This window comes from Vidua macroura, unplaced genomic scaffold (assembly GCF_024509145.1).
Source record: "Vidua macroura isolate BioBank_ID:100142 unplaced genomic scaffold, ASM2450914v1 whyUn_scaffold_107, whole genome shotgun sequence".
In the NCBI taxonomy this organism is placed as follows: domain Eukaryota; kingdom Metazoa; phylum Chordata; class Aves; order Passeriformes; family Viduidae; genus Vidua; species Vidua macroura.
This window is the reverse complement of record NW_026530542.1, coordinates 836,877-862,239: the sequence shown is the minus strand read 5'-3', so window position 1 is coordinate 862,239 and position 25,363 is coordinate 836,877. Positions and strand designations below refer to the sequence as shown.

Below are 25,363 nucleotides of genomic sequence, written 5' to 3'. Positions count from 1 at the left end.
CCGTGCCCCCCCCCCCGCGCCCCCTTCTCGGGAGGGGTTAATAAAGAACCGAGCTCTGCCCCCGCCTCAGCGGCTCTGCCCGGACCCCCCCCCCCCCGCCCCCCGCCCCCAGGGCCCTCCCCGCGGCCCCTCCCGGTACCGGGGCCGGCTGGGAGCAGCTCCGGGGTGACCCTTGGCCCCCCCCGGGTCGGGCGCGACAGGCGCGGGACGGGCTCGGGGACAGCGAGGGGACGATCGGGGGGGGGGGCGCGTCCCCATCGGCTCAGGTGGGCTCAGGTGGGCACAGGTGGGCACGGGAGGGGTCCCGGGGGGCGCGGGCGGTGCCAGCACCGCCCCCGCGGGGGTCCCGCGGGTGGGGGCAGCCAGAGGCAGCTGGGTGGGCTCCGGGGGGGGGGGTGGGGACACCCGTGGGACACCGGGGGCGGGGGGCAGTGCGGCGGCGGCTGCCGCGATTTCCCGGCCCCGCGGCGTGGCCGGGCCACACGTGGAGTGTGGGGTGGGGGGGGGGGGGCGCGGCCACCGCGGCTCCGTGCGGGGCTGTCCCGCGTCCCCCGGTGGTGCTGGGGATGGGGGGGCCGCGTGGGGGGGCTGGGGGGTGCGGAGGGTTTTATCTGCCTCTCGGTGAAACATTAACTCCCCGCCAAACCCGCGCCCGTTGCAAAACCTCGCCTCAAGGACGAGGGTCACCCGCTGTCCCCCCCGCTGTGGTCCCGGTGACCCCCAAATCCCACCCCGCCGCCCCCCTGGGGGGGGGGGGGGGCGCAGCAGCCGCGTTCCCCCCCCCCCCCCTCACCCCCAGCCCCGCTCCCCGCGGGTGTCCCCGAGCCCCGGTGCGCCGCACGTGTCCCGGGAGGTGACCCTGGAGCCGCCTGTCGCTTTCCCCACGGACGGGTGGCGGCAGGGGGCTGCCCGGAGAGCCCCCCCACCACCACCACCACCACCGGGGTGACCCCGACATCGCGCTGTCCCCCAGCTGCTGCCGCGGGATCCGGCCCCATGAGCCGCCCTGGGCTCCTCCTGGCCGCGCTGGGGCTGCTGGCTCTGGGGGCCGGGGGTGCTCCGGGGACCGCGGGGACCCCGGGGCGGCTCCCCGAGGACGCGGCGCAGGAGCACGGCTACTACCTGCAGCAGCTCTTCGGCCAGTACGGGGCTAACGGGACGCTGCCCTTCGAGGGGCTGGCGCGGCTGCTGGGCAGCCTCGGGCTGGGCAGGGTGCAGGTGGTCCAGATCCAGCACGAGGAGCTGGGCCACGGCCACGTCAGCCACCTGGACCTGCTGGAGGTGCAGGAGGACAAGCACCGGCACCGGCACCCGGTGTGGGAGCACGGCGGGGACGCGGCTCCGAGCACCGGCGGACCCCTCAGGTAGCCGCGGGTCCCCTCCCCGAGGGGCTGCCCCGGCCCGCGCTGTGCCGGGGGGCTCACACCCCGATCTCCCGCAGCCCCCCGCCCTCCCAGACGCCGAGCTGGCCCGAGGCGGTGCCCGCCGAGCCCCCCGGGGCTGCGGGGGTCCCCCGGCAGTACCAGCCCACCCTCAGCCTGCTGGGGAGGGTGCTGGGCTTGGAGCACTCCAGCGCCGACCACCCGCACGACGACGTGAGTGGGGACGGGGGGGGGGCGGGTGGTCGCGCTGTGCCGCGCTCCGGGAGCCCGGGGGAGCCCCCGGTGCTCCCCGGGACCCCCCCAGAGCCGCTCAGCACAAGCCCCCCGCCCGCAGTGCCTGAACGTGACCCAGCTGCTGGTGAATTTCGGGCTGGACTCGGTGGCGCAGCTGACGCCGGAGCAGTTCACGCTGCTGTGCCCGGCGCTGCTCTACCAGATCGACAGCCGCGTCTGCATCCAGCACAGCGATGAGGTGACGCTGCCTCCCCCGGGGGGGGCCCCGTGGCCAGGTAACCCCGACTCGGGGCCCCTCGCTGGTCCCCGGCCCCACGTCCCTCGTCCCTGGGATCCCCCGTCCTTGCAGCCGCATCCTGGGACCCCCGAGCTGGTCCCCGGGTCCTGCCTCCCCAGGGGTCCCCGTGTCCTGACCCAGGTCCCCTGTCCCCATTATGATGTGGGGGACTCCATCCCTGAATCCCCAAGCCCCCCCCCATTCCCCACACCCATCCCTGTGCCCTCCAACTTGAGCTGTGCCCCCCCCCCCCCCACCATTCCTCATCCTGGGGTCTCCATCCCTGGAGTCTCTATCCCTGTCCCTAAATCTCAGGGGTCTCCATCCCTGAGGTCCCCATTCCCACATCCCTGGGGGTCCCATCCCTGGGGCCCCCATTCCCAGATACCTGGGGTCCCCATCCCTAAATCCCTGGGGCCCCCATCCCTGGAGTCCCTGTCCCTAAATCTCAGGGGTCTCCATCCCTGGGGTCTCCATCCCTGAGGTCCCCATTCCCACATCCCTGGGGTTCCCATCCGGGGGTCTCCGTCCATAAATCCCTGGGGTTCCCATCCCTGGGACCCCCATTCCCACATCCCTGGGGTCCCCATTCCCACATCCCTGGGGTCCCCATCCCTGGAGTCCCTGTCCCTAAATCTCAGGGGTCTCCATCCCTGAGGTCCCCATTCCCACATCCCTGGGGTTCCCATCCGGGGGTCTCCGTCCATAAATCCCTGGGGTTCCCTTCCCTGGGACCCCCATTCCCACATCCCTGGGGTTCCTATCCCTGGGACCCCCATTCCCCCATCCCCGGGTCCCCATCCCTGGGTCCCCCATCCCCACCTCCCCAAGCCCCCCTCTCCGGGCCGTGCCCCTGACGCTGCCCGCAGCGCTGGGCTGGGCGCTCCTGGCCGTGCTCTCCGTGAGCCTCCCGTCCGCGCTGGCCGTGCTGCTGCTCCCGCTGCGCGCCCGCGGCTCCTTCCGCTCGCTCCTCGCCTTCCTGGTGGCCCTGGCCGTGGGGACGCTCTGCGGGGACGCCCTGCTGCACCTCTGGCCGCACGTAGGTACCGCCGCGGGGGCGGCACCGGGGGCACACCGGCGGCGTCGCGGTGCCCTGAGCCGCCGCGTGCCCCGTGTCCAGGCGCACGGGAGGCACCCGGAGGCGCCGGGGGAGCCGAGCCCCGCGGTGCTGCAGGGGCTGGCGGTGCTGGGCGGCATCTACCTGCTCTTCGTGCTGGAGCTGCTCCTGGGGATGCTGCGGCGCCGGCGGGAGGCCGCGGTGAGAGCGAGCGAGCGAGCGAGCGGCGGGCACCGGGCGGGCACGGGGCCGCCCCCGGGGCCGGCTCTGCACGCAACGCCTCCGTTGTCCCCAGGGACGCCCCCACGGAGAGACCCCCGGCCTGGCACCGTCACGGGCAGGTACGACCCCCTCCCACCCCCCCCCCCCCCCCCAACCCAGAGCCCCCGGCCCCGGCACCCACCGGACCCGGGGTGTCCGTCCCGCCGCAGGGACCGAGCTGCGACACCTGACGGCGCCGGAGCCGGAGCTGGAGCTGAGACCCCCCGAGCCCCCCCAGGAGCCCCCCCAGGGACCCTCCCACGGACACTCCCACGGCCCCGCGCTGCCCCTCGGGCCCGGCGCCGCTGACATCGTGTGGATGGTGGTGCTGGGGGACGGCGTCCACAACCTGACGGACGGGCTGGCCATCGGTGGGAACGGGAACGGGAACGGGAACGGGAAAGGGAAAGGGAAAGGGACCGGGAAAGGGAACGGGAACGGGAACGGGAACGGGAACGGGAAAGGGAAAGGGAAAGGGAAAGGGAAAGGGAAAGGGAACGGGAACGGGAACGGGGACGGGAACGGGGACGGGAACGGGAATGGGGACGGGAACGGGGACGGGGACGGGAACGGGGACGGGAATGGGGACGGAGACAGGAACGGGGACGGGGACGGGAACGGGAATGGGGACGGGAATGGGGATGAGGATGGAGATGGAGGGAGGAGAGGTGCCCAAGGACAGGAGGAAGAGGTTTCCTCAGGGACAGAAGAATGTTGGGGACAGGGGGGACAAGGGGTGGGTGCCTCAGACAGACGGACAGGGGCTGCCCGGTGATTCAGGGACGGGGACAGGGGTGGATTGGGACAGAGCGACAAGGGGACAAGGGGACAAGGGGACAAGGGGACAAGGGGACAAGGGGACAAGGGCTGCCCGATGATTCAGGCACGGGGACGGGGCACAAGGGGCGCAGCGGCCCCGGGACGAGGAACCCTCTCCCTCCCCACAGGAGCCGCCTTCTCTCACAGCCTCTCCAGCGGGCTCAGCACGGCGCTGGCCGTGCTCTGCCACGAGCTGCCCCACGAGCTGGGTGAGTCCCTGTCCCCCGCCCTGTCCCCCCCCTTCCCCCCAGAGCCGGGGACACCCCTGAACCCCCCGTGCCACCCTCCCGTGGCCGCAGGTGACCTGGCGGTGCTGCTGCGGGCGGGCACGGCCCCGCGCTCCGTCCTGCTCCTCAACCTGCTCTCGGCGCTGCTCTCCTGCCTGGGGGTGGTGGCGGGGGTGGCCCTGGGGCACAGCGGGACCCCCCTCGCCCCCTGGGTCCTCACCGCCACCGCCGGCATCTTCCTCTACGTGGCCCTGGCCGACATGGTAAAGGGGGGTCTGGGGGGTTTAAGGGTGTCCGGGGGGTCCCACGGGGGGTTTGGGGGTGTCTGGGGGTTTCACGGGGGATCTGAGGGTTTTGGGAGTGTCTGGAAGTCTCACGGGGGGTTTGAGGGTGTCCGGGGGGGGTCTCCCGGGGGGTCTGGAGGATTTTGGGGTGTCCGGCGTCTCATGGGGGTCTGAGGGTGTCCGGGGGTCTCACGGGGGAGTCTGAGGGGTTTGGGGGTGTCCGGGGGGCTTCACGGCGAGTCTGGGGGCTTTAGGGGTGTCCAGGGGTCTCACGAGGGGTTTGGGAGTGTCCGGGGGGGGGGGTCTCACGGAGGGGTCTGAGAGGTTTGGGGGTGTCCGGGGGTCTCACGGAGCCCCCCCTGCTCTTCCCCAGCTCCCCGAGGCGCTGCGGGGCTCCGGCGAGGGCACCTGGAGCCGCTTCCTCCTGCAGAACGCGGGGTTCCTGCTGGGCGCTGGCATCATGCTGGGCATCGCCCTGGCCGAGGGGCACCTCCGCTCCTGGCTGCAGCCCTGAGCGCCTCGGCCCCGCTCGGCCCCGCTCGGCCCCGCCGCTGACCCCAGCGGGAGCCGCGGCCGGAGCCCGAGCGGACCCCCGGGACCCCCGGCTTGGATTTTCCCCCCTCCTCCAGAAGCCCCGGGAGGAATCCGCGGTGCCGGAGCAGCCCCGAGGGAAGGGAATCGGGGTCCCCTCGCTGCCCCCCGTCCTCTCCCGGGGTCACCCGCGGCTCCGGGGCTGGATCCGAGCGTGTTCCCCCTGCTGACCCCCCGGAGGAGCCGAGGAGGGGGAACAACCCCGGAGCAAGCGCGGTTTAATAAACAGAATTGAGCCAGAGCCGCAATAAAAAGAGCAGGATTTGGTCACAGTTACGGGGTAGAAAATAGATCAAGTCTGAATGGTTTTGCTGGGGTTTTTTTTTGGTTTTCCCTCCTTTTAAAAATTATTTCGAATTCCTTTCTCTTCCCTCCCTCCTCTCTGAAAATGAAGAAGGATTTCTGAAAATTCGGATATGGGACATCGGCGACGAAATTCGGATTTTTGGGGTTCTCTGGGGCTTCTGCTCGCACGGGAAGGGCGAGAAACCAGCAAAATCGGGGAGGGCGGGGGGACACGGTTTTGAGCCGGCATTTCAGTTTGTTTTATTTCTATTTTTAAACTGCACCTCAAAATCTGCCCTGCTCGAGGCTGCGGGGGGCGAGGGGCTGGGAACCCCCCGGGACGGAGCTTTTGAGTCGGCGCTGGGAGGGAGAAACTCCCCCGGAGGGGAGGGAGATGAAAAATCCCTGCCGGGATGGGCTGGGATCAGCAGATCTCACATTTCAGAGCAGAACGGAGCCCGGAGGATTAAAAAAAAGATAATTTTGGGGGGAAGGAGGCGCTGCCGCAGCCGGGGGGGGGGTCGTTCGGGGGTGCTTTTCCCCCCAAACACCCCGTGCAAGGAGGATCCAGCCCGGGCGATGCTGAGAGCTGGGGAGATGTTTCCGCAGCCCGGAAAAAGGTGGGGAAAGACACGAATTAAGGCGGATTTTCCTCATTTCCTCATCAGCCCGCCCCTGGCTCCTCTCTCGGCGCGGGCAGATCCCGCACGGAGCGGTCCGGACCCGTCCCGGGGGTGGCCCCGCACCGGAGGCTCCGGAGCTGCGGCAGGAACCGGCCCAGACCCCGCTCCCCGAAAAGGTCCGAAACAGCCCCAAAAAAAACCGGGATTCGGGCACCCCTCAAGGGTCCGGGACCCCTCAGGATTCCGGGACCACTCAAGGTTCTGGGACCCCTCAAGATTTTGGGACCCCTCAAGGTTCTGGGACCTTTCAAGGTTTTGAGACCCCCCCAGGGGGGTCTGGGACCCCTCAAGGTTCTGGGACCCCTCGGGGGGTCCAGAACACCTCAAGATTCTGGGACCCCTCAAGGTTCTGGGACCCCTCAAGATTTTAGGACCCCTCAAGGTTCTGGGACTTTTCAAGGTTTTGGGACCCCTCAAGGTTTTGGGACTCCCCCCAGGGGGTTCTGGAACCCCTCAAGGTTCTGGGACCCTTCAGGATTCTGGGACCCCTCAAGGTTTTGGGACCCCTCAAGGTTTTGGGACCCTTTAGGATTCTGGGATCCTCCAGGGGGGTCCAGGACCCCTCAAAGTTCTGAGACCCCTGAAGATTTGGGACCCCTCAAGGTTCTGGGACCCCCCCAGGGGGGTGCAGGACCCCTCGTGCCTCCGGCCTCTCCTCCCACCGCGCTTTGTCCATCTCTGACCCATCCCCGAGGGTCATTCCCGGGGCAGAACCCCTGAAATTCCCCAAAATCCACACAGAGCGCTGAAACCCGACAGCTTTTGGCCAAGCCGTGAGGAACCGGGCTCAGAAAAGGAAAAAAAGGGACAGGAGGAAGGGCCAGGATCTCCAAAGCTCCAGAGGAACTCGGGAAGAGCAGCAGGAACCCCCCGGGCTCCCCAAAACCACCACAGCCAAAGCTTTCCATGCGAAGTTTCCTTTATTTATTTTCAAGTTGACGAAGAACAATATCGATAACGACTGGGTCGAGTAAGGCTATTTTCCTCTTTTTTTTTTTTTTTTTTTTTTTTTTCTTTTTAATTTTTTTGTTATTTTTTGTTATTTTTTTACCACCCCCCCCCCTCTTTTTGTCCCCCTGCACGGGAAGAGGGGGACGAGGCCCGGACGAGACACGGACCCGCACACGGAGGAGTCGGCTGTACCTGACAGGTGATGATGAGGTTTTTGTATATTTATTTTATTTTTTTGTGTGTGTGTGGTTTTTTTTTTTTGTTTTTTTTTTTGTGTGTTTTTTTTTTTTGTCCTGTCGGCATCAAAGGAACATTTATGTGCATAAAATACAGAGGTGCAGCATTGACACGGAGGATATTAAAGACACAGAGTTGCTACAGATGCCTTAGAGACGCGTCCCCCCCATCCCCAACTGCCCCGGGGGGCTCCGGCTCCGGCCCCCTCCAGCCTCACCCCACAATTTCAAGGATTTTAGGGCAGCTCCGGAGCTCCCCTCGATGTTTTGGGTGAGCCTCGGCTTTTTTTATATATTTTTTTTTTAAATTTTTTTTTTTAGATGCGTTTTGTTGGGGTTTTTTTTTAATATTTTTTTTTATTATTATTACATCTCCTTTCACTGCCGAGCCCAAAAAATTCCAGCCAGGAGAAGAGGATTGAACAGCTCCTTGTGTCCTTGGAGAAAAAAAGAAAGAAAAGGAGGAAAAGGAGGCGGGGGGGAAAGAAAAAAGGGAAAAAAGAAAAAGCCCGAACCGAGGAATCCGCGTGTCCGTGCCGGTGTCCAGCAGGAAGGGGTTGGGTTTTTATCCTTTGGTTTCTCACTGAAGGCAAAGGTGGGATCCCACCCCGACATTCCCACCCGGGAAGGAGCCCCGGGAGCTGCCCAGGCCCCGCGGAACATCGGGATAAAATCAAGGAATATTAATAATTAAAAAAAAAAAAAAAAAAAAAAAAAAGGTTCTTTCTGGAGTCTCTGCTTTTGTAGGTTTGGGGTTTTCCTTGTTCCTCCCCGTGCTGGGAATTGGGATCTGCACGGAGCTCCCCAAAAACGGGACCAAAACCAAAAGTGGTTCCACGTTTTTGGAGATTTTGGTGGGTTTTTTTGCTTGGCTTTTTAGTGCTATGTTTTATTATTATTATTATTATTATTTTATTTTTATTTTTTGATCTGCCGGATTCCAGCCCCGGGATGCGGCCGGGTGGGGCTGGGGCTGCTCCTGGGGGACTGGGGAGGGATCCTCGCTCCCACCGGGAATGGGGAAAGTGGGAGGGGAAAAAGGGAGGGGAAAGGGTGGGAGAGGGGAGGGGAGAGGGAGGGGAGGGGTGGGAAGAGGGATGGGAGTGGAGAGGGAGAGGGAATGGAAGGGTGGGATGGGTTGGAGAGGGATGGGCAGGGAAAAGGGAGGGAGAGGGAGATGGGAAAGGGGAGGGAAAATGGGAAAAAGGGAGGGAAAACGGGAGAAGGGGAGGGAAAGGGAGAGGGAGAAGGAGGAAAAACGGGTGGGGGAAGCGGAATGGGTGGGGAAGGGATGGGAGAGGGGAGGGACAAGGACAGGAGCAGGACAGGGACGGGACAGGAGGGGACAGAGGGACAGGATCGGGACACGGGGACACGGGGACACGCTTCCCTAACAACCTGAAGTGCCCGTGGCCGGGGAGTGGCGGCAGCAGCGGCCCCGGGGCTATCCTGGGCTATCCCGGGCTGTGCTTGGGCTATCCCAGGCTGTCCCTGGGCTATCCCGGGCTGTCCTTGGGCTATCCCGGGCTATCCCGGGCTATCCCTGGGCTATCCCGGGCTGTCCTTGGGCTATCCCAGGCTGTCCCTGGGCTATCCCGGGCTGTCCTTGGGCTATCCCGGGCTATCCCGGGCTATCCCTGGGCTATCCCGGGCTGTCCTTGGGCTATCCCAGGCTGTCCCTGGGCTATCCCAGGCTGTCCTTGGGCTATCCCGGGCTATCCCGGGCTGTCCCAGGCTGTCCCAGGCTATCCCTGGACTGTCCCAGGCTGTCCCCAGGCTATCCCGGCCTATCCCGGGCTGTCCCCGGGCTGTCCCCGGGCTGTCCCCAGCCTATCCCGGGCTGTCCCCGGGCTGTCCCCAGCCTATCCCGGGCTGTCCCTGGGCTATCCCGGGCTATCCTGGACTGTCCCTGGGCTATCCCAGCCTATCCCGGGCTATCCCAGCCTATCCCAGCCTATCCCGGGCTGTCCCGGGCTGTCCCGGGCTGTCCTTGGGCTATCCCGGGCTATCCCGGGCTATCCCTGGACTGTCCCTGGGCTATCCCTGGGCTATCCCAGGCTATCCCGGGCTGTCCCCGGGCTATCCCAGCCTATCCCGGGCTGTCCCGGGCTGTCCCGGGCTGTCCCCGGAGCCGCCGGTACATTCAGTGTTTGTCGCAGGGTCTATGGCTCAGGGGGCGGCGCCCCTCGCTCGGGCAATGGCAGTGCAAAAACACCTTTGACTTTGAAATGTAAATTTTTTTTTTTTTTGTGCTGTTGGGTTCTTTTTTTTTTTTTTTTTTTTTTTTTTAATTCCTTCTTTTTTAGCTTTTTTTTAAAATATTTTTTCATTTTTTTTCTTCCTCTCTCTCTCAAAACCACAACTTCCCTTTGTCCATTCATTCCTTAGAAATGAACTTTTTTTTTTTTTTTTTCCTCTTTTTTCATCTTCTTCCTCTCTTTTAAATTCCAACTGAAAAAATAAAGCCAAAGACACTCTCGCCTCCCTCTCGCTGCTCTCTATCCCGTGGGATGCTAAAGGGAATCCAGACTCATGCTTTTTTAACAAAAGTGCTTATTACTTGAAGCAAGTGCTTTGGACCAAGGGGTCGGAGAGAAACTTCCTTTTTTTTTTTTGTTGTTTTTTTTTTGTTTTTTTTTTTTTTTCCAGAGGGTTTGGGAAAGGAATCCAAGCGTTCCAAACCAATTAATGGGATGAAGGTGAAATAAATTTTGCTGAATGGTCCAACTTTGGCATAAAGGGATGGAAAATTTGGGGAGAGCAGGCGGGGCAGCGGAAGTTTCCCTCCATCCCTCTTTTTACAACGCACCGGGGGAAAAACCATCACCAAAAAAAAAAAAAAAAAAAAAAAAAAAAAAAAAAAAAAAAAAAAAAAGACCAACCCCAAAAAAAAAAAAAAAATTTTTTTTTTTTTCAATCAATCTCATTTAGCAAAATAAATGCAATTATTACCAAACACTTTGATTATTACTTAAATTGTCAAGCTGTGCTGTCGACGATAACGATACAGCGTTAAAGGAGAACAAGACTGGGACAACCCCAAAAAAAAAAGGCCACGCACGTCCCCCCCCTTCTGCCACCCCCATCCCCTCCCCTCTCCCCTCTCCCCTCTGGGTGCGCTGCTGGAGCCTCGTTTCCCTCCATTCTCGTCATTATTAATTATTATAATTATTATTTTTCAAGCGGGGAAGGGGAAGGACGGGGGTGGAAGCCCTTTTGGAGATGGCGTTGATTGTCTCGGAGTGGAGGTGACACGGTGGGGACAAGGCCAGCAGGAAGGGATGGGCTTCCTCCTCAGAGCAAAAAAAAAAACCCAAAAAAAACAGGATAATACCCCAAAAAAATAATAATTAAAAAAAAAATCCCCCCCTCCAGCAAAGTGGAGGGAAAAGCAGAGTTTTCCACGTGCTGGGAAAAAAAAAATAAAAGGGGATGGGGACAGCAAAGGAGGGCAGGGATGGATTCCATGGGAACGGGAGAATTCCCATCCTGGAAATGTGGGAATCCTACAAAAGCACCCAAAAGGAATCCTACAAAAGCACCCAAAAGCCTGGGAGGGCTTTGGGTTTGGGAGAGGGAGGGATCAAGGGAATTCCTGCTGGGAAAAGGGAAAGAGCTGCAGCGAAATGTAAACAAGTTCTCTCTGTTTGTGTTTTTTTTTTTGGTTTTTTTTTTGTGGTTTTTTTTTTTTTCCAGTTCTCCTCCGCAGAATACTGAAAAGGATCTTCCCAAAAAAAAAAAAAGGAGAAGGAGTTTCCAAAAAAAAGGGAAAGGAGCTTTCAAAAAAAAAAAAAAAGGGAAAGGATTTTCCCAAAGAAAGGAAAAGGAGCTTCCAAAAAAAAGGGAAAGGAGCTCCCAAAAAAAAGGGAAAAGATCTTTCAAATAAAATGGAAAAGGATGTTCTGAGAGAAGGAAAAGGAGCTTCCAAAAAAAGAGAAAAGGATCCTCCAAAAAAAGGGAAAGGATCTTCCCAAAGAAGGGAAAGGATCTTTCAAAAAAAGGGAAAGGATCTTTCAAAAAAAAGGGAAAAAAATTTTCCAAAAAAAAAAAAAAAAGGAAAAGGATGTTCAGAAAAAAAAGGAAAAGGAGCTTTCAAAAAAAGAGAAAAGGATTTTTCAAAAGAATGAAAAGGATTTTTCAAAAAAAAAAAAAAAAAGGTTTTTTTTTCTTGTTTTTTTTCTTTTTTTAATTTTTTAATTCAAGTTTTGTTTGAGTTCATTCTGGTTCTGAGCTGAGGTATCCGGTGCAGAACAAGGGGCATGGGGGGGGGAGCAGGGAGGGGTTTTATCCTCAAAAAAACAAAAAAAAAAGGGGAAATCCCTCAGATCCCTGCCCCTCTCAAGTGCCTGGATCTCACCCAGGGTGGGTTTTTGTTGAGTGCTTGGGGTGGGGGAACCCCGAAGGAAAAATGTGCTTTTCACCCAAAGGCCAAGACTGAAACTTCATATTTGGTTCGAAAAAGTTTGGCTTTGGTTCAAAAAGAAAAAGAAAAAAAAAAGAAAGGAACAGTGCCAGGGGATCCCCCAGGAAGAGCTCCCGAAGGGGAGCCACCTTCATCTCCAAATGAGTGAAAAAGAAAATAAAAACCAACAAAAAAAATAGGATTTTGGTTACAGAAATGCCCTTTTCTCAGGGGGTGAGGAGCTCGGAGATTCCTGAAATTCCCGAAATTCCTGGAATTCCACTGCCCTTCCAGCCCCTTCCTCTGTGCATCCCCGTCTTTGGCTTTGAACAGACTCGTGGGAAGGAGGGAAAAATTGCTTTTTGATGCTGTTACAGTAATTCAGAAGGAAAAACGCCCCCAAAAAAAAAGAAAAAAAAAGAAAAAAAGAAAAAAAAAATAACGGAAAAAAAAAACCCAACAGTGCAACATTCTCGAATGCTTCGAACCTGCAGCATAAACAGGATTTCCAAAAGTGAAAATAAATGAAAAATGAGAACCCAAACCAAAAAACAACCATCCCACTCACATCCACAAAATCTGCCAGGATGCTGCATCCCAAAAAAATCAACACAGGCTTTGTGAATAAGGACTTGCAAGTGCATTTGTTTCCTTAGTAAAGGCTAAAATGTTGAATTATAATTTTTTTTAAATGGTTTTTGTTGTTTTTTTTAAAGGTAAATGCTCGTTTCTTTATAAATAATTCTCTTTTTTTTAAAAAAAAAAAAAAAAAAAAAAAGAAGCAAGCAACCAAGCAAGCAACCAACACTGACTCTCTCATGGAAACGGCCACGCAAACCAGGAGGGAAAAAAAAAAAAAAAGCAATTTTTAGGATCTGACAAATTGCCAAAAGGAGGGGAAGAAACCAAAATAAAAACCCCTAAAAAAAAAATCAAAAACCAACAGAATCCCTAAAGTGCCTGGTGTGGGGAGGAGGCTCCAGAGGGGCACCCGTTTTTATTTTCCCTAAAATGAGCTGCCAAAGGGTTTTTAGTGTGCCAGGTACAGTAGATTTGGGGTTTTTCAAGTGTTTTTTTTGGGGGTAAGCACGAGGAGAGGAGAGGAGAGGGGAGGAGCGATTCCCACCCTGGCTGGACATTCCCAAATCCCCAAATCCCCACCCTGGCCAAGAGTTCGGGTTTTTCCTGATCCCAGCTGAGCACAGGGGATGGAAATGGGAAGGGAAATTCCTGGGATTTCCAGGAGGGAAATGTTGGGAATGAGATGAAAATACCAGGAAGGAAACAAAACATCTGGGAAGGAGACAGGAATGAAACACCAGGAGTGAAACGTTGGGAATGAAACAAAAATGTTGGGAAGGAAACAAAAATCCTGGGAAGGAAATGCCAGGAATGAAACACCAGGAATGAAACAAAAACCCTGGGAAGGAAACAAAAAATGTTGGGAAGGAAACAAAAACTCTGGGAAGGAAACAAAAATCCTGGGAAGGAAACACCAGGAATGAAACACCAAGAATGAAACAAAAACCCTGGGAAGGAAACAAAAACATTGGGAATGAAACAAAATGTTGAGAAGGAAGTGCCAGGAGTGAAACAAAACCACCAGGGATGAAACAAAAACGCTGGGAATGAAACACCGGGAATGAAACAAAGATGCCAGGAAAGAAACAAAGACCCTGGGAAGGAAACAAGAACACAGGGGAGGAAATGCTCCAATCAACCTCGAAGGGAAAATCCAGCAGCATCTGCCTCGTGCCAACCCGAATTCTGCCCCTTCCACCTCCTGCCAGCCAGGGAGGGTTGGGAGGGCACAGGGGATGTGCCAGCCCAAATCCTGCTCCTTCCATCCTGGGAATGTGCCAGCCCAAATTCCCAGCCTAAATCTTGCCCCTTCCAGCTCCTGCCCAGCCAAGGGATGATTGGGAGGGCACAGGGGATGTGCCAGCCCAAATCCCAGCCTAAATCTTGCCCCTTCCAGCTCTTGCCCAGCCAAGGGAAGGTTGGGAGGGCACAGGGGATGTGCCAGCCCAAATCCCAGCCCAAATCCTGCTCCTTCCATCCTGGGAATGTGCCAGCCCAAATCTTTCCCCTTCCAGCTCCTGCCAGCCAGGGTGGATTAGGAGGGCACAGGGAATGTGCCAGCCCAAATCCCAGCCCAAATCCTGCTCCTTCCACCTCCTGCCCAAGGGAAGGTTGGGAGAGCACAAGGGAAGGTTGGGAGGGCACAGGGGATATGCCAGCCCAAATCCTGCTCCTTCCATCCTGGGAACGTGCCAGCCCAAATCCCAGCCCAAATCCTGCCCACCAGGGAGGGTTGGGAGGGCACAGGGAATGTGCCAGCCCAAATCCTCCCTTTCCACCTCCTGCCCAGCCAAGGGAAGGTTGGGAGGGCACGGGGGACGTGCCAGCCCAAATCCCAGCCCAAATCCTGCCCCTTCCATCCCAGGAACGTGCCAGCCCAAATCCTGCTCCTTCCAGCTCCTGCCAGCCGGGGAGGGCACAGGGAACGGGGCTGGCACCGCCGGGAACGCTCAAAACCCCGAACTCTTGGCCTCACCCCCACCCACCCCACGCTGGGCCCGCCCGGTCTTGTTCTCCTTTAAAGTGCCCTATATTTATAGAATTTCTAAATAAATAGAATAAGATATCGGGTCACCCGTGGCCGGGGGAGGTCACTCCGAGTAGCAGCCGTCCAGGCCGATGGCGCTGTGGCGCTCCTTGGAGTAGGGGCAGGAGGAGCCGTTCGGGAGGGCCCCGCAGGCCGGGAGGGCCCCGCAGGCCGGGAGGGCCCCGCAGGCCGCCGCCGCCTTGGCCGCGATGCCGCAGTTCGTGAGGAGGCTGAGGCTGAAGGAGCCGAGCGCGTCCTTGGGCGGGAAAGGCTTCATGGTGGAGAGGATCAGTGCCAGGCAGTCGGCCACGTCCTTGTTGGGGGCACAGGCCAGGGCTGGGGTGTGACCTGAGGGAGGCACGGAGGGGTCAGGGGGGTGAGGGGGTTGTGGGGTTCTGGGGATGTGGGATAGGGTGTGGGATCAGGGGATTATGGGGTTGTGGGATGGGGTGTGGTGTTGTGCAGGTGTGGGATGGGGTGTGGGATCGGGGGATTGTGGGGTTGTGGGATGGGGTGTGGGATTGTGCAGGTGTGGGATGGGGTGTGAGATCGGGGGATTGTGGGGGTGTAGGATTGTGTGGATAAGGGATTGGCGTGTGGGGTCACGAGATGGGGTGCAGGGTTCTGGGGCTGTGGGATGGGGTGTGGGATTCTGCAGGTGTGGGATGGGGTGTGAGATCACGGGATTGTGGGGTTCTGGGGCTGTGGGATGGGGTGTGGGATCAGGGGATTGTGGGGGTGTAGGATTGTGTGGATATGGGATTGAGGCGTGGGGTCACGAGATGGGGTGTGGGATTCTGGGGCTGTGGGATGGGGTGTGAGATCGCGGGATTGTGGGGTTGTGGGATGTGGTGTGGGGTTGTGGAGTCACAGGATGAGGTGTGGGACTGTGGGATGGTGGGATGGTCTGTGGGGTTGTGGAGTCACAGGATGAGGTGTGGGACTGTGGGATGGTCTGTGGGGTTGTGGGGTCGTGGGATGGGGTGTGGTGCTGTGGCATGCACCTTCTTCATCCACAGCCAGCACGGTGGCCCCGCGGCTGAGCAGGGCCTGCACCACCGAGGCCAGCCCGTTCCGCGCCGCGATGTGCAGCGGCCTGGAGGGGGAAACTGCGTCACAACCCCAAACCCCACCCCAAAACCCCACCCCAAACCCCACCCCAAAACCTCATCCCAAACCCCACCCCAAAACCTCATCCCAAATCCCACCCCAAAACTCCCTCCCAAATCCCACCCCAAAACCCCACAGAACACCATGTGCTGAAATCTTTGAGTGGGTTCAAGGGTGGGCTCATGGCTCGCCCATTCATACATTTCCCAGTTTTCCCCATTCCCATATTTCCCAGTTTCCCCCATTCCCAGTTCCCCCATACCCCATTTTCCCCCCATTCCCAGTTTCCCCAATTTCCCATTTTTTCCCCGTACCCAGTTTCCCCCCATTCCCCATTTCCCCCATTCCCCATTCCCCATTTCCCCCATTCCCAGTTTCCCCCCATTCCCAGTTTTTCCCCCATTCCCCGTTTCCCCCATTCCCCGTTTCCCCCATCCCCCGTTTCCCCCATTCCCCGTTTCCCCCATTCCCCATTTCCCGTTCCCCCCATTCCCCCCATTCCCATTCCCCCCATTCCCCGTTCCCCCCATTCCCCATTTCCTCCATTCCCCATTTCCCGTTTCCCCGTTCCCCCCATTCCCCGTTTCTCCCCCGTTCCCCGTTTTTCCCCCCCGTTCCCCATTTCCCCCATTCCCCCCATTCCCCGTTTCTCCCCTGTTCCCCATTTCCCCCATTCCCCGTTTCCCCCATTCCCAGTTTCCCCCATTCCCAGTTTTTCCCCCATCCCCCGTTTCCCCCATCCCCCGTTTCCCCCATTCCCAGTTTTTCCCCCATTCCCCATTTCCCCCATTCCCATTTCCCCCATTCCCAGTTTCCCCCATTCCCGTTTTTCCCCCATTCCCCGTTTTTCCCCCCGTTCCCCGCGGCCCGGCCGTGCGAGCACTCACATCTGCAGAGCACTGTTACTTGCATTGATAAGGCCAAGGTCTTGGGTTTCCCCCAGGATCAACAAGGCACACTTTTCATGGCCCTGGGGACAACGGGGGCGTTCAGGGCAGGGGCAGAGGGCAGGAGATCCCAAACCCCAAAACCTGTCCTCGTGCCACGGGCCACTCTGGCACCTGCTGGCCTCCACCTCGGCGTGGACTAAGTGACCACAAGCCTCTGGTTGCCAGCATGGGTTGGACAAAGTGACCAGCATGGGCTGGACAAAGTGACCACCATGGGTTGGACAAAGTGACCACAAGCCTCTGGTTGCCACCATGGAATGGTTGGGGTTGGGAGTGACCATAAAAATCACCATAAAGATCCCACCCTTCTGCCATGGACAAAGTGACCACAAGCCTCTGGTTGCCACCATGGGTTGGGAGTGACAAAATGACCACAAGCCTCTGGTTGCCACCATGGAATGGTTTGGGTTGGGAATAGCCATAAAAATCACCTCGTTCCCACCCTTCTGCCATGGACAAAGTGACCACAAGCCTCTGGTTTCCACCGTGGGTTGGACAGAGTGACCCAACCAGGGAACTTCCAGGCATGGAAATGACTGGAAATTCAGAGAGTGACCCAGCCTGGGCACCTCCAAGCATGGAAGTGACCCTGGAAGTTCAGAGTGACCCAACCAAGGCACCTCCAGGCATGGAAATAACCCTGGAAATTCAGAGAATGACCCAACCAAAGCACCTCCAAGCATGGAAATTACTCTGGAGATTCAGAACCCAACCAAGGAACCTCCAATCATGGAAGTGACCCTGGAAGTTCAGAGAATGACCCAGTCTGGGGAACTTCCAGGCATGGAAGTGACTCTGGAGACTCAGAGTGACCCAACCAGGGAACTTCCAGGCATGGAAATTACTGGAAATTCAGAGAGTGACCCAGCCTGGGCATCTCCAATCGTGGAAGTGACCCTGGAAGTTCAGAGTGACCCAACCAGGGCACCTTCAATCATGGAAATTACTCTGGAGATTCAGAACCCAACCAAGGAACCTCCAATCATGGAAGTGACCCTGGAAATTCAGAGAATGACCCAACCAAGGCACCTCCAGGCATGGAAATTACTCTGGAGATTCAGAACCCAACCAAGGCACCTCCAATCCTGGAAGTGACCCTGGAAGTTGAGACAATGACCCAGTCTGGGGAACTTCCAGGCATGGAAATGACCCTGGAGATTCAGCGAGGAGCTCCCCAGGAAAAGCACAGAGGGCTCTGTGCCACCTGAGCCACCCAAAACCGCCCAGGGGGACACCAAGGTGTCACAGAGGTGCCACCCACGCCAGCCATGTCCCCACCTTGCTGCAGGCCAGGTGAAGAGCTGTGTTCTTGTTGACATCCAGCACAGTAATATTTGCTTTTGCTTGGAACAGCAGGAACTCTGCAAGGAGGAGGAGGAGAAGAACGGGTGAGGAGGAGTGTTGCCTTGATTTTTAGAAGTGTTAAGTTTTCTTTTATAGTTCTTTTTGAAAGTTCTCAGAAAACTTCTTTAGCCTACTGATAATGTTTACATATTTAAGAGTCAGAGTTCCCACACAATTTCATGTATAAATAAAATAGTGATTATTGTGATAAGTAATAAATACCTGAGTGTGAATGTGAAATATTGTGATTATAAATAATAAACATTTGATGTGAATGTGAAATATTGTGATTATAAATAATAAACACCTGAGTGTGAACTGCTGTAAAATGGAGCACAAACACCTGAGTGTGAGTGTGAAATATTGTAAAATGGAGCAAAAACACCTGAGTGTGAACATGAACAGCTGTAAAATGGAGCACAAACACCCAGGTGTGAGTGTGAAATATTGTGAAATGGAGCACAAACACCCGAGTGTGAACATGAACTGCTGTAAAATGGATAATAAACACCTGAGTGTGAAATATTGTGAAATGGAGCACAAACACCCGGGTGTGAGTGTGAAATATTGTGAAATGGAGCACAACCAGCCGGGTGTGAACATGAAATATTGTAAAATGGAGCACAAACACCCGGGTGTGAAATATTGTAAAATGGAGCACAACCACCTGAGTGTGAACATGAACTACTGTAAAATGGATAATAAACACCTGAGTGTGAAATATTGTAAAATGGAGCACAAGCAGCCGGGTGTGAACATGAACTGCTGTAAAATGGATAATAAACACCTGAGTGTGAAATATTGTAAAATGGAGCACAAACACCCGAGTGTGAACACGAAGTGCTGTAAAATGGAGTACAACCACCCAGATGTGAACATGAACTGCTGTAAAATGGATAATAAACACCTGAGTGTGAAATATTGTGAAATGGAGCACAACCAGCCGGGTGTGAGTGTGAAATATTGTAAAATGGAGCACAAACACCCCGGTGTGAAATATTGTAAAATGGAGCACAACCACCTGAGTGTGAACACGAAGTGCTGTAAAATGGAGCACAAGCAGCCGGTGTGAACCCCACGTGCTGTAAAATGGAGCACAAACACCCGAGTGTGAACACGAAGTGCTGTAAAATGGAGCACAAGCAGCCGGTGTGAACCCCACGTGCTGTAAAATGGAGCACAAACACCCGAGTGTGAACACGAAGTGCTGTAAAATGGAGCACAAGCAGCCGGTGTGAACCCCACGTGCTGCCTCCACCTGGCAGCCCAGCCCTGCCCACGCACCCAGCGCTGCCGTGTGCCCGTTCTCCGACGCCACCATCAGGGGGGTCCTGCCCAGCTTGTCGGCCGTGTCCACCTGGGCCTGGTGGCGCAGGAGCAGCTGTAAACCTCGGACGTTGTCTGCGAAGGCAGCGGCGTGAAGGGGGGTCCTGGGGAGCCACAACACACACCGCCCTTCTTAGTTCATCTACGGCACTGGATTTCTTTGGTTTCTCTCGGTGGGGATGGAGACATACAGCTTTTCTATCTCCTAATATTGGTATTTTTGTTTCATTTTTTAAAATACTCAGATTTTTGTTTCATTTTTTAAAATACTCATATTTTTGTTTCATTTTTTAAAAATATTAGTATTTCTATTTCTTTGATTTCTCTTGGTGGGGATGGAAATATACAGCTTTTCTATTTCCTAATACTGGTATTTTTGTTTCATTTTTTAAAAATATTAATATTTTTATTTATTTGATTTCTCTTGGTGGGATGGAAATATACAGCTTTTCTTTTTCCTAATATTGGTATTTTTGTTTCATTTTTTAAAATACTCAGATTTTTGTTTCATTTTTTAAAATACTCAGATTTTTATTTCATTTATTTTATTTATCTTGGTGGGGATGGTGGCAGTTAAAGATTTAGCTTTTCTATTTCTTAATATTCATATTTTTGTTTCATTTTTCAAAATACTCATATTTTTGTTTCATTTTTTAAAAATATTAGTATTTCTATTTCTTTGGTTTCTCTCAGTGGGGATGGAAATATACAGCTTTTCTATCTCCTAATATTGGTATTTTTGTTTCATTTTTTAAAATACTCAGATTTTTGTTTCATTTTTTAAAATACTCAGATTTTTACTTATTTGATTTCTCTTGGTGGGGATGGAAATATACAGCTTTTCTATCTCCTAATATTGGTATTTTTGTTTCATTTTTTAAAATACTCATATTTTTGCTTCATTTTTTAAAAATATTAGTATTTCTATTTCTTTGGTTTCTCTCGGTGGGGATGGAAACATACAGCTTTTCTATATCTTAATATTCATATTTTTGTTTCATTTTTTTTAAAATATTCATATTTTTGTTTCATTTTTTAAAATACTCAGATTTTTGTTTCATTTTTTAAAATACTCATATTTTTGTTTCATTTTTTAAAATACTCAGATTTTTATTTATTTGGTTTCTCTTGGTGGGATGGAAATATTTAGCTTTTCTATCTCCTAATATTGGTATTTTTGTTTCATTTTTTTAAAATACTCAGATTTTTGTTTCATTTTTTAAAATACTCATATTTTTGTTTCATTTTTTAAAAATATTAGTATTTCTATTTCTTTGGTTTCTCTCGGTGGGGATGGAAATATACAGCTTTTCTATTTCTTAATATTCATATTTTTGTTTCATTTTTTAAAATACTCAGATTTTTGTTTCATTTTTTAAAATACTCATATTTTTGCTTCATTTTTTAAAAATATTAGTATTTCTATTTCTTTGATTTCTCTTGGTGGGGATGGAAATATACAGCTTTTCTATTTCCTAATACTGGTATTTTTGTTTCATTTTTTAAAAATATTAATATTTTTATTTATTTGATTTCTCTTGGTGGGGATGGAAATATACAGCTTTTCTATCTCCTAATATTGGTATTTTTCTTTCATTTTTTAAAATACTCAGATTTTTATTTCATTTTTTAAAATACTCATATTTTTATTTATTTGATTTCTCTTAGTGGGGATGGAAATATTTAGCTTTTCTATTTCCTAATATTCGTATTTTTGTTTCATTTTTTAAAATACTCATATTTTTGTTTCATTTTTAAAAATACTCTTATTTTTATATCTTTTTTTAAATACACATTTTTTCATATTTCTATTTGATTTTATTTTCATTTTATTTCATTTAATGGTAATTTAAATTTATTTTATTCCATTCTCTTTGTAAAAAATTTTTATTTCATAAAAGTCATATTTTCTCAGTGGGCATGGTGATGCTTAAAGTTCTAGCTCTTATATTTTCAGAACATTCCTATTTTTCAATTTCATATCCATATTTCATATCCTTATTTCATTTAAAAAATTATTTTATTTTTATTTAATACATTTCATGTTCATATTTTCATACTATTCCTATTTTTCAATTCATTTTATTGATATGATTTCATTTTATTCCTACTTTAATCCTTTAACTCTGTCTAGCTCTATTCCAAGTAGCCTTGCAAGGCATCACCTACAGCCTCAGGGACTGAAAAGTATCAATAAATAAAAAATAAATATTATTTATAAATAAATTAAATTATAATTGTATTCAAAACTCATGACTGGGCCTGGGCTCTTGTATTGCCCAAGGTGCATCCATTGAGGCTTTTTTATTAATAAATCCCTACTTTAATCCTTTAATTCTGTCTGGTTCTGTTCTAGGAATCTCCCAAGGCATCACCTACAATATCAAGGCCTGAAAAGTATCAATAAATAATAAATAAATATTATTTATAAATAAATTTATAACAGAATTAAGAACTCATGACTGAGCCCATCTTGGGTGTGGCCCTGGCTGGGCTCTTGTATTGCCCAAGTGCATCCTTTTAATAAATCCACAATTTAATCCTTTAATTCTGTCTAGTTCTGTTCTAGGAACCTCTCAAGGCATCACCTAAAGCCTCAGGGCTGAAAATGATAAATAAAAGTTTATAATTGTATTAAAAACTCATGACTGGGCCTGGGCTCTTGTATTGCCCAAGGTGCATCCATTGAGGCTTTTTTATTAATAAATCCCTACTTTAATCCTTTAAGTCTCTCTAGTTACATTCTAGGAACCTCTCAAGGCATCACCTACAGCCTCAGGGCATGAAAAGTATCAATAAATAAAAAATAAATATTATTTATAAATAAATAAATTTATAATTGTATTAAAAACTCATGACTGGGTCTGGGCTCTTGTACTGCCCAAGTGCATCCTTTTAATAAATCCACAATTTAATCCTTTAACTCTGCCTCTGCTCCAGGAGCTTCTTAAGGCATCACCTACAGCCTCAAGGACTGAAAATTATCAATAAATAATAAATAAATATTATTTGTAAATAAATTTATAATTGAATGAAGAACTCGTGACTCTGAGCCCATCTTGGGTGTGGCCCTGGCTGGGCTCTTGCACTGCCCGAGGTGTTTCCATTTTAATTATTATTAATAAATCCACAATTTAATGCTGTAGCTCTGTCTGCCTCTGCTCCAGGAGCCTCTCAAGGCATCACCTAAAGCCTCAGGGACTGATAATTATAAATAAAAGTTTATAATTGTATTAAAAACTCATGACTGGGTGTGGGCTCTTGTACTGCCCAAGTGCATCCTTTTAATAAATCCACAATTTAATCCTTTAACTCTGCCTCTGCTCCAGGAGCTTCTTAAGGCATCACCTACAGCCTCAGAGCCTGAAAGGTATCAATAAATAATAAATAAATATTATTTATAAATAAATAAATTTATAATTGTATTAAAATGACTGAGCCCATCTTGGGTGTAGCCCTGGCTGGGCTCTTGCACTGCCTGAGGTGTTTCCATTTTAATTATTATTAATAAATCCACAATTTAATGCTGTAGCTCTGTCTGCCTCTGCTCCAGGAGCATCTCAAGGTGTCAGGGGTGACAAGGAGGGGACAAGGCCACGCTCACCTTCCTTTGGCATCTCTGCTATTAACAATCTTGGCACCTAATGCTTCCACCAGCATTTCAGCAGTGCCGTCCTGGTTGTTAATTCTGTGGGAAAGGGAGCAAAGGGAAGTCAGGAAAGGCCTGGGCAGCTCTGGGATGAGAGCACAACATCCCAAAACATCCAGGGCCTGCAGATATTTAGGGTGAAACTCCCCTTTTGGGGGACTCCAAAGCCTGGAATTATCCATTGGGTAAAATATCCCCTTTTGCACATCCCACTGAGCCCAAGGCCTGAAATAATTTTTGGGGTAAATCTCCCCGTTCAGCCCATCCCAGGGGAATTAGATGTGGAATTGTTGGAGTTATTTTTTGGGGTAAAATTCCCCTTACAGGGGCTCCAAAGCCTGGAATTGTTTTTGGGGTAAAACTCTCAGCCCATCCCAGAGGTTCCAAGGCCTGGAATTACTGGAATTAGTTTTGGGGTAAAACTCCCCTTTCAGCCCATCCCAGAGGTTCCAACACCTGGAGTTATTTTTGGGGTAGAACAGCCCTTTCAGGGGCTCCAAGGCTTTGAATTATTGGAATTATTTTTGGGTAAAATTCCCCTTTCAGCCCATCCCAGAGGTTCCAAGGCCTGGAATTATTTGAGTTATTTTTGGGGTAAAATTCCTATTTCAGCCCATCCCAGAGGCTCCAAGGCCTGGAGTTATTTTTGGGGTAGAACAGCCCTTTCAGGGGCTCCAAGGCTTTGAATTATTGGAATTATTTTTGGGTAAAATTCCCCTTTCAGCCCATCCCAGAGGTTCCAAGGCCTGGAATTATTTGAGTTATTTTTGGGGTAAAATTCCTATTTCAGCCCATCCCAGAGGCTCCAAGGCCTGGAGTTATTTTTGGGGTAGAACAGCCCTTTCAGGGGCTCCAAGGCCTGGAATTTTTTGAGTTATTTTCGGGTAAAATTCCCCTTTCAGCCCATCCCAGGGACTCCAAGCCCCGGGATTATTTTGGGGTGTCACTTACACTGCACAGTGCAATGGAGTAAAGGGGTTTCCTTCTAGGTACGCAAACGGGTTGTGTTCAAGTAACAATTCAAGACAATCTTCGTGCCCTGAGGAGAGAGCAACAGCAGTTGGAGCAGTTTTTCCCTAAATCCCAAAATCCCAGAGGCTGGAAAATCCCTCCCAGAGCGTCGAGTCCAAGCTGGGAGTGACCCCCAGGCCTGAGGGCCACTTTTAAGGAAGGAGATCCTTCACCCTTCTGATCTGGAGGCAGACATCATCAAATTACAATATAATATAATATAATATAATATAATATAATATAATATAATATAATATAATATAATATAATAATAATTCACATTATTATATTAACACACTATTAAAAGAGAGCTTACTACATCCCGGATAACCCAGTATACTTTGAATGAAGCACATCCTTCACCCTTCTGATCCGGAGGCAGACATCAAATAATAATATAATAATCCACATTATTATATTAACACACTACCTAAAGAGAAGAGCTTACTACATCCTGGATAACCCAGGATACTTTTAATGAAGGAGATCCTTCACCCTTCTGATCCAGAGGCAGACATCATCAAAATTGATATGGTATGGTATGGTATGGTATGATATGATATGATATGATATGATATGATATGATATGATATAATATAATATAATATGATATGATATGATATGATATAATATAATATAATATAATATAATATAATATAATATAATATAATATAATATAATATAATATAATATAATATAATATAATATAATATAATATAATATAAATCATATCACAACATATCATATCATATCATATCATATCATATCATATCATAATAATCCACATTATTATATTAACACACTATCTAAAGAGAGCTTACTACATCCCGGATAACCCAGGACACTTTGAACGAAGGAGATCCTTCACCCTTGTGACCCGGAGGCAGACGTGGTCAGATACCCGCACAACCATCCCCACTAGAACAAGGAGAAGCTGTGCACAGGGGCTCCTCCCGTGCACTCACCGCTGTAGGAAGCCCAGTGCATGGGCGAGTAGCCGCTGTAGTCCACCACGGCGTCCAGCGGGTCGGTGGAGAGCGCGGCGCGCAGCAGCGTCCGCAGCACCTCCAGGTGCCCGCAGGCCGAGGCGAAGTGGATCGGGGTCCGGCCCTTGAAGTCCCGGCACAGGACGAAGGCATCGTGGTCCAGCAGGGCAGCCAGGCAATCCTCACAGCCCGTCACGGCCTGCGGGCACAGCCACAGCGCTCTGCTCTGCTCCTGCCGCTCGCTCTGCTCCTGCCGCTCGCTCTGCTCCTGCCGCTCGCGCCTCGGTTAGCCGGGCGCGGCCCGCCCGCCTCAGCACCCAGGGGTTCATTTATATATACATTTTTAAAATATATTTTTGTGTATTATCAGGGTTCTGTGCTGCCCGCCTCAGCACCCAGGGGTTCATTTATATATACATTTTTTAAATATATTTTTGTATATTATCTGGGTTCTGTGCTGCCCGCCCCAGCATCCAGGGGTTTATATAGAGATACTCTTTGTGTGTTATCCGGGTTCTGCGCTGCCTGCCTCAGCACCCAGGGGTTTATATAGATACTTTTTATTTTTATTATTTTTGTGTATTATCTGGGTTCTGGGCTGCCCGCCTCAGCACCCAGGGGTTCATTTATATATACATTTTTAAAATATATTTTTGTGTATTATCTGGGTTCTGGGCTGCCCGCCTCAGC

The 25,363-nt window shown here is 51.9% G+C and overlaps 2 protein-coding genes across 2 annotated transcripts in view; one reads left to right on the top strand and one right to left on the bottom strand.

Moving 5' to 3' along the window:
• Nucleotides 1-244: 244 nt before the first annotated feature.
• Nucleotides 245-5,435, top strand: SLC39A5 (solute carrier family 39 member 5). Its single transcript, XM_054004665.1, has 11 exons — nt 245-266; nt 974-1,364; nt 1,442-1,595; nt 1,717-1,891; nt 2,763-2,932; nt 3,014-3,151; nt 3,246-3,291; nt 3,382-3,582; nt 4,159-4,239; nt 4,330-4,520; nt 4,915-5,435. Exons 2-11 carry the CDS (start codon nt 997-999, stop codon nt 5,053-5,055), a joined length of 1,665 nt encoding a protein of 554 aa, XP_053860640.1. The 5' UTR covers nt 245-266; nt 974-996; the 3' UTR covers nt 5,056-5,435.
• A 1,452-nt stretch (nt 5,436-6,887) lies between these two features.
• ANKRD52 (ankyrin repeat domain 52) overlaps nt 6,888-25,363 on the bottom strand; it is a 46,477-nt gene continuing 28,001 nt past the window's right edge. The window contains exons 22-30 of the mRNA XM_054004607.1: nt 24,653-24,872; nt 23,628-23,715; nt 22,632-22,715; nt 18,986-19,131; nt 17,636-17,718; nt 16,295-16,377; nt 15,302-15,393; nt 14,346-14,645; nt 6,888-7,724 (exon numbers count right to left, since the gene is read on the bottom strand). Coding sequence (XP_053860582.1) covers nt 14,362-14,645; nt 15,302-15,393; nt 16,295-16,377; nt 17,636-17,718; nt 18,986-19,131; nt 22,632-22,715; nt 23,628-23,715; nt 24,653-24,872 — 1,080 coding nt within the window. The 3' untranslated portion in view covers nt 6,888-7,724; nt 14,346-14,361. The remainder of the gene's footprint in view (nt 7,725-14,345; nt 14,646-15,301; nt 15,394-16,294; nt 16,378-17,635; nt 17,719-18,985; nt 19,132-22,631; nt 22,716-23,627; nt 23,716-24,652; nt 24,873-25,363) is intronic.